The following is an 8,530-nucleotide window of genomic DNA, read 5'->3' on the forward strand; positions in this document are numbered from 1 at the left end:
GTGAGCAAACCACTTGCCCAGTTCATGAAATGGGAAAGTGGTTAACAACTTCATGAAATGGGCAGTTTCATGCATGAATCTTAAAATTTGCTCCAAACTAGTTGTTAAACCAGAAAAAGTTGTTTTAAAGTCTTTTATTAAGTGCTGTAATACAAACACTTTTAACATAATATATGATGACATTTTCAAAGTATCTTGTATAACCCCTTCAAGCTTTAGTCATGGAAGAACAAATAGCAAGTTGTGCTGCCTTGTGGTCTACTGAATATGAGAAGACTGTAATTGCCGTTTTGAAGAGAATAAAAGACCGGACAGACGCTTAAAAGAGAATACTACCACATCTTGCAAACTTTTCAGATTGCTCCTTTGGTGAAATAACGAAACAGTTAAAAAAAAGAATGGAAAATATATAAACTAAAGAATCAGTCACAGGAATTATCCAACAAGCCCACATTAACACCGGCCATGGTGGCGAAAAAGAAGACTTACAAGGAGGTGTTGAACAATATGGAAATATTCCAAGATCAATTGTGTCACTATATATCGTGCATTGTGAGCGCTGTGTTGAAAAGCGTCGCAGAAAAGAAACGGCAGCAGGAGTTGTAGTCAGACCACTGTCCGTAAGAGATCTCAATGAAAGAGGACAAGTAGATCTGGTCGACATGCAGACTATGAAGGATGGAAGTTATCGCTTTATTCTGCACTATATGGAGTATCTAACGAAGTTTCATGTGATTCGTCCCCGGAAATCAAAGACAGCAGCTGAGGTTGCCAATGAACTTCTTTTCATCTTCTTGGATATAAAAAACCACACATCCTTCAGTCTGACAATGGACGTGAATTTACAGCTGAAGTGACCCAAGAACTTGCCTTACTATGGCCTGAACTCATCTTAGTAAATGGGCGTCCTCAGCATCCCAGAGTCAGGGGATCTATTGAAAAAGAGGTAATGGGGATATGAAACTCAAGCTCATGGCATGGATAAGAGATAATAATTGTGCTAAATGGAGTTATGGTGTCCGTTTTTGTTCAGTGGGCCATGAACAGTTCATATCATGAGGCAATCAAGATGACTCCCTATCAAGCGCTCACTGGCAACAAGCCAAGATGTGGTCTTAAGTCAAATTTACCAGATGCATTCATCAGCAAAATATCGTCTGGTATTGCAGAAGAAGAACTTGAAAGGCTTATAGAAGTTCCACTTACTGGAGATTCAGCTCAGGATGACCTAATATCAGTAGACCCTGAATGTGAACGTGAACCACATCCAGTTGCAGACTCTCAGCAGCAACCTGCTATGGAACAAGAAAATATCTCAACCGAAGTACTGCATCCAGCAAAACAGGCAAGAAAGGAAGCTGAGTACGGTCTTCAAAAAAAAGCTCAACGAATGTTAGCACGCAGCACTAGATCAATGCGAGCAGTTGATGTTGGAGACAATGTGTCTGTACCGGTGTCTCAATTTGACCGTAAAAAGGAGACCCCTAACATAGTAGGTGTTGTATTAGCAGTTGAAGACAGTGATTATGTGATTGGCACAAAAAAGGAATTATCAATGGTAAACTTGCACAAATCAATTCAATTTGTTCAGTACAAAGGACTTTTGCCTGAAAATATCCCCAAACAACAGTTAAGTATTCGCGAACTAGTTCGAGCAGGAAGTGTGTGTGGTGGCCAAGGATACCAGAGATGTCTTTGCAGGAGCAATTGCTTGTCAAAGCGGTGTTCTTGTTGGAAAGCTAGCCTTCGATGCAACAGTGCTTGCCACAGCCACAAATCATGTGACAATATTGACAAATAATTACTGTAAATTTGTTTGATATGTATGACCATTGCTTACATAGACGTGAAATTTGTCTATATTTTTAATGATTAAAACAGCTGTTTAAAAAATTTTGTATTTTATTTTATTAAAAGTTTTTTTTTCAACACAATAATTTGTACTAGTTTTCCTTATTTTGACCCCAATACTAAGAAAAAAATATATAACCAGTTTGTGTATGTCCGTATTTATTGCTGTTCAGTTTAGTAATATTTCTTTCACTAAGTTGTGTTTAAAGTAGCTTGTTTCATTAAGTAAAGTCCTTTCGTGTTGGTTAGTTTTCCGCCTTCCTGCAAAATACTTTAATGGTCGTTATTTATAACGATCGTTTATTTAATTTCTCTGAATAATATTGTATGACATTGAAACCAGAAAGATTTGATCTTGGAGCAGCAGCGCAAGATTCATATATATAAAAGGTTCTTTTGTACCAAAGATATATTTTCATGAATCATGGCTGCCCATTTCATGAAATGGGTAAAATTCAGTTCATTTAACCCATTTCATGAAGTGGGCTAACCACTTGCCCATTTCATGAACTGGGCAAGTGGTTTGGGAATGGCTTCATGAAATGGGCAAGTGGTTAATTACTTCATGAAATGGGCAATTTCTATCTTGTAGTGTAACATATATATATATATATATATATATATATATAATATATATATATATATATATATATATATATATATATATATATATATATATATATATACACACACACAGATATATATATATATATATATATATATATATATATATATATATATATATATATATATATATATATATATATATATATATATATATATATATATACACACCATCCAGTCTCTCCATGATATGGAGTTCTCTATCATCCTCTGTATTCCTCCCAACATATAAAAAGCCTTCCACTGTTCCTTCTCGCTCTTTCAAAACAGTATCGGTAACCTTGCAACTGATCATCCTGTTTCAAGAATACTTCTGTGAAAACAAGAAAGCATTTTTTTTAATTGCCTGAGCAAAAGCTACTTACTGCTAAGCAATTGCAGTAATGGCAGATTTCTTGTATAGGAGAAAATAAACAAAACACAGAAACACTTTCATGTGCTCCTGTTTATTATTCCATTTAATGATCAGCCCTTCAGTGAATAGACGAGTGTACATATTTGTCATAATGAATGCTCTAGATCATTTTGCATCGGCAAATGCTAAATTCTTTACACAACTCCGTTTCCTCGAAACAAAAGTTGTCCAACGTAATGTTGTTCGTGTCAACATTCATTAATAATGGACCCATTAACAGGAGTTTCATTGATTCGTACTGTGTTCAGTCTACCCGGGCACCTCATCTGATGAGGTCACATTTGTCCTTTCAAAGTCGTCCATTGTCTTTCCCAACGTATTTTTTGTTATCTGCAGCCACTGACGAGAAAACTTTGTTCTTGCAAACTTCTATTCGTAATGACATTCACTGGGTAATCAGAGATTCTTTTGCCCTTATCCACCACACGCCTTTATCATCGTTAATTAATAGGAAAATACCACGACCCTTTGTAACCACAAAACCAATCTATTTCTTACAAAATCCTAATTTTTTAACTTTATCAAGTGACACATAGATTCCCCATGCGTCCCACGGTGCTCCCGATGGTAAAACAACTAGATTTCTCTCTCTTGTTCTTAAAGTTTCTCGGGGCGTTTCCTTATACACGAAGACGCCCAGTCGTAGGACCGGAGGGATTAGCAGAGCGACGGTCTGTTGCGTTCGTAAGTTGGGACCACACTTACGAGAAGTGTTTGCGCTCGACTGCGTCATCGAGTCACGGCGCATTTTACAAGAAGTGCTATCGCTGGACTGTCATGCAAGCTGTCGTGATTTTGACCTTTGGTGTTTACATCGCTCTGACAATGTGGTCTTTGGCTACTTACCATCGGCAAATGGATAGCCGGACGTTGATCACCGTGATTTCCATCGAAGACGTCGTTAACCTGATGACCTCTCTGCTTATCACAGCTTACTTCGCAAGAAGGAAGGAAACGACCCTAAAGATAGTGGAGGAGTTTCACCTTCTGTCCCAAACACGCTCGTCCCCTGTTAGTGGCACCCACGTCAGGCTTTGGTTCGTCGCTCCTGTTGCATCTTACATCATCGCTGCAGCCATTTCTCTGGTGAATATTATGTACTCCATGCTGCTTCTCGAGTCACTTCACGAACTGCCAGAGCTCTTATTTAACATTCTCACGACCTGCTTTACAATGTCCTTCTATTGTTCTTCGATGTTCCTCATCTCCTCCTGCTACGACGCGATCCGTAGAGAAGTAAGCATACAAACATGGGACGACACAGACACACACAATGTTGGAAGCACCGCCATCTTGGTGGGGGAAGCAAAGGTGAACCGATCAGGTACAAGGAACCCTCTCGTTGAACTCAAGGCTCTGACGTTGCGCGTACAAGACTTCCAGAGGGAGGTCAACAAGTACATGGAGTTTCCAATTACCCTGATTCTTTCCATGGCCATTCCAGGTTGCATCATGAACACGTTCCTTCTCATCTCCCCTCATCACGACAACATAGTCTCGTTCATTTGGCATTCCGGATTTCTCGTCTCTGCCGTGGTTCCCCTTCTGGTCTTCCCGAATTTGCCTGTCATGGTAGTGAGACAGGTAAGTCAGCGTTACAGAATGTTCTCAAATATGCATAAGTATGTAATTTGGTGTGTGAGGCCTCTGTGCTCGTTTTTCTCTAAAAATATTTTGATATTTTTATCTACATTAGAAATTAGTTAGAAATAAGACTATCACATGAACAATTATATCCTCGTCCCCACGGGTATAAGTAGCAAATAACATGGTGACACCGTGGCTCTTACCACAAAAAAAGACTTGAATTCTAATTATTACTATTTCACTTCAATCATTGTAGGTGGAAGAGCTAAAACTGCTGGTGAACCGCCTGAAACGAAGTGAACGGTTTCAACCAATTAAAGAGGATGTGAGTACACGTTCTATTACACATACCTAGTTGTATCATAGCATTTACATAGGAACATAGATGCATCCATATAAATCACATGGGAGCATTCTGCTTTAGTCATCTGTAACTGCCTAATTGTTTTTTTTTTTTTACAAGAGAACTCATCATTATTGTTTGTCACATGGAACTTGACTAAAATACTTAAGTTACTCACAAGTAATTTTATTTGGATTTTCCTATTACTAACCTGGGTATTTTCATTATTTTCAATTGCATTGGATTCATGTGGAAGTACTGCAAAGGAAGTAACTTCCTTATGTTTAAGGAAGAAAACGTGGTTTACACTGAGTATTTGGGTGCTTCTGCTAATCTCGGCCTGACATACATACCTGTATGTAGTATTTAGTTAATCCTGTCCATTTATTCATGAAAGAATAGTAAATGACAAAGTATTCGACTCTTAATATGCTAATCACGTCCTTACATTTGTGGAAGAAAACATTGAAGACACCATGCCTGTTCCGTGACTAACTTTGCTAATTATATATTTTACTATGCTTATTTCTTAATGATTCGTAGTGTTTGGATTTTAATGCTAATTCGAGCCTTAAATAAGTAAACTAAAACACAGGTGGCAGAGTATCCGATTAACTATAGTAACGCCTTTTTTCTATTCATGCAAGAAAACACTAATTAAGAGAATATTTATGTAACTATGCTAATCCCATCCTTATGTTCGTGAAGAAAAAATTAATAATAAAGAGTATTTGAGTAACTATGCTAATCATGTCTCTTATATTGTTAACTGTAAGCATCAATAACGCAGGCATCTGAGAAACAATGCTAATACCATCCTTTTGCATTAAAAAAAAGTTAACAATAATAATAAAGAGCATTGGAGCAACTAGGCTGATCATTTTGGCCCAGATTTGCAATCATTTACTGCCCTGTCTAGTTTGATAGGCAAACCTAATATGTCGACAAATTCAGTCTATCTCCTATTGATGACAGTCGCATTGTTTAATCACCGAAGGCTCTTTTAACAGACACCAAGGTACCTTAGTTCAAACTTAAACATAAGTGGCAGAGTGTTTGGTTAACTATAATAACGCCTTTTTTCTATTCATGCAAGAAAATGCTAATTAAGAGAATATTTAAGTAACTATGTTAATCCCATCTTTATACTCGTGAAGAAAAAATTCATAATACAGCGTATTTGAGTAACTATACTAATCCTTTCCTTATATTGTAGATAGGCAAACCTAATATGTCGACAAATTCAGTATATCTCCTATTGATGACAATCGCATTGTTTAATCACCGAAGGCTCTTTTTTATAGACACCAAGATATCTTGGTTCAAACTGTTCATAATGTACCCTTTCCTAATTTTCACTAAGGCGGCATTTACAGTAGGTGTAAGGTTGCGTACCTCTGCTCTTTTACAGATATTTCATAGGACATTACTCCTTTAGCCTCTCTTGACCTAGCGACGCACACCATTGCGTACTTCACCATTACTGATATACAGCGCGAATGTCACGAACCCTTGTGTTTTCTGAATCACTTGACTTTGTAACAGGTGTGATGTCATCCTGCCTGTCTTAGTCTTGTCACCACAGAAAATGGACTGAATAAAGTAATGATACCAACCAGTTCGGGAGCTCTAGACATCCCTTCCTTTATATTAGGCCTCCCTTGATTAACTGGGGTATCTTTATTTTCATAGGCGACTGCTGATTCATCTTCCAGACCACATTTGTAGCTTTGCGCGGAGTGGTAGCCATTTAACTCATGCCTCTCAGCCTAGGGTTGTGAAGGAGTCTTTGTCATAGTTTCCTTGTCTGGGGATGTACAAAAAAACACTTCTCTATGATCTTTTAGCTTTCATCTATCGAATTATGCCCTTCATTGTCTGTTTATTGTGTTGTTCACTACATATGCCAGGCTCTAGTACTTTTTCTTCTTTAGTCCTCACGCCTTTTTTATCGTGTGGGAAGTCTGTTGGATAAGACCTTGCTGTGGAAGTTCTTGGCCCCCACGGTTATTCCAGAGGAAAGTACCTTCAGCAAACTGAAATATAAATAATAATGATAATAGTGATAATGACAGTTCTGATATCCTGTTCTTAACTGTGTAAAATGATAATTGTTCTCATTTCCTTGTTGACTTTATAATCATTTGTATTATTTCGTTAGATAATAATAATAATAATAATAATAATAATAATAATAATAATAATAATAATAATAATAATAATAATAATAATAATAATAATAATGAACTGCACGACCCATTGAGTATAATGTATACTAATTTTCATTCTTGACAGCTTCTAGACCTGAAAGAAATGCTTGAGGAATCCCCTGGATTTGGACTGTGTAACTTCTTCACTTTAGGAAGACCTCGAGTTCTTGATGTAAGTCCTGCTGTTATTATCATTATTATTATTATTATTATTATTATTATTATTATATTATTATTATTATTATTATTATTATTGTTGTTGTTGTTGCTATTTATTATTATTATTATTATTATTATTATTATTATTATTATTATTATTATTATTATTATTATTATTATTATTATTATTATTTCGGACTGCCTTTGTCTTTCTATAGAAACCTTTGTTTGATACTAATACCAATCTTAAAACGTTTGTATTTTACTCAGCTGCTATTCATCTTTCATATTACTTTTTGAGATAGTTTCTTTTATTTAAAATTTTAATCACATTGTATTTTTACTTCCTTATCTAAATGTGGGAGTTTTTGTTTTCATTGCATAATTAGCGTGAAACCTTTCGTATTTGATATAAAAATAAATGCAAAAATTTCATCTAAATGTTCTGTTACATTTAAGTTTAGATCAGAATCGCTTTTTCGAAATTCTGATAAAAATCATGACCTTGTATTTTATTTTTAGCTTTTTTTCAAAATTCTGAAAAACATATGACCTTGTATCGTACTTTTTAATTTTATGAAGATAAATAAAATTAAATTTCATAAGTTACAAAAAAAAATATTTTTAATGAACTGTACAACCATGAAACTTCTAATTATTAGGTAGGATCTATATACCCCGTATCTATAATTGAAAGTATAATTATAACTATAATTGTAACAGTAACTATATAATTACAGCTTTTATCAAGACTTAAAAATGCTTGAGGTTTCAAGCAGTTTCCTTACAAAGTTGACCTCGAACAGAAAACTTTGCACTGAGTGTTGTAGACAGTAACGGAGGCTCATCCGGTCGTCCCATGGTCCCCAAACCAGAGGCTGTGCAATTCTCTGCCTTCTCATTTCCAGTCATTTCCTTTAGTGTGTTTTCACTGAAACCTGTCCAGTGTCCCGAATTTTGTCTCGAGCCGGTACTGTGACTCGGAAGTCTGGGTGACCTTTGAAGTGATCATTAACAGTAGGTCATTAATCACTAATAATGAGTCGCGTGAATTTTTAAGTTTTTCCTGTCCGGAGTCCCGAATTTTGTCTCTAGTCGGTACTGTGACTCGGAAGTCTGGGTGACCTTTGAAGTGATCATTAACAGTAGGTAATTAATCACTAATAATGAGTCGCGTGAATTTTTAAGTTTTTCCTGTCCAGAGTCCCGAATTTTGTCTCTAGCCGGTACTGTGACTGGGAAGTCTGGGTGACCTGTGAAGTGATCATTAACAGTAGGTCATTAATCGCTAATAATGAGTCGAGTGAATGATTGTGTTTTTCCTGCACACAGATCTTCAGC

General features: G+C 36.2%; 1 protein-coding gene across 1 annotated transcript in view; it reads left to right on the top strand.

Moving 5' to 3' along the window:
* The first annotated feature begins 1,039 nt into the window (after positions 1–1,039).
* LOC136834568 (uncharacterized) overlaps positions 1,040–8,530 on the top strand; it is a 7,811-nt gene continuing 320 nt past the window's right edge. The window contains exons 1-5 of the mRNA XM_067097148.1: positions 1,040–1,558; positions 3,494–4,474; positions 4,734–4,802; positions 7,116–7,202; positions 8,522–8,530. The exon at positions 8,522–8,530 is cut by the window's right edge and continues 320 nt beyond it. Of these exons, the coding sequence (XP_066953249.1) occupies positions 1,040–1,558; positions 3,494–4,474; positions 4,734–4,802; positions 7,116–7,202; positions 8,522–8,530 (1,665 nt within the window). The remainder of the gene's footprint in view (positions 1,559–3,493; positions 4,475–4,733; positions 4,803–7,115; positions 7,203–8,521) is intronic.

Source organism: Macrobrachium rosenbergii, chromosome 54, assembly GCF_040412425.1.
Source record: "Macrobrachium rosenbergii isolate ZJJX-2024 chromosome 54, ASM4041242v1, whole genome shotgun sequence".
Lineage (NCBI taxonomy): Eukaryota > Metazoa > Arthropoda > Malacostraca > Decapoda > Palaemonidae > Macrobrachium > Macrobrachium rosenbergii.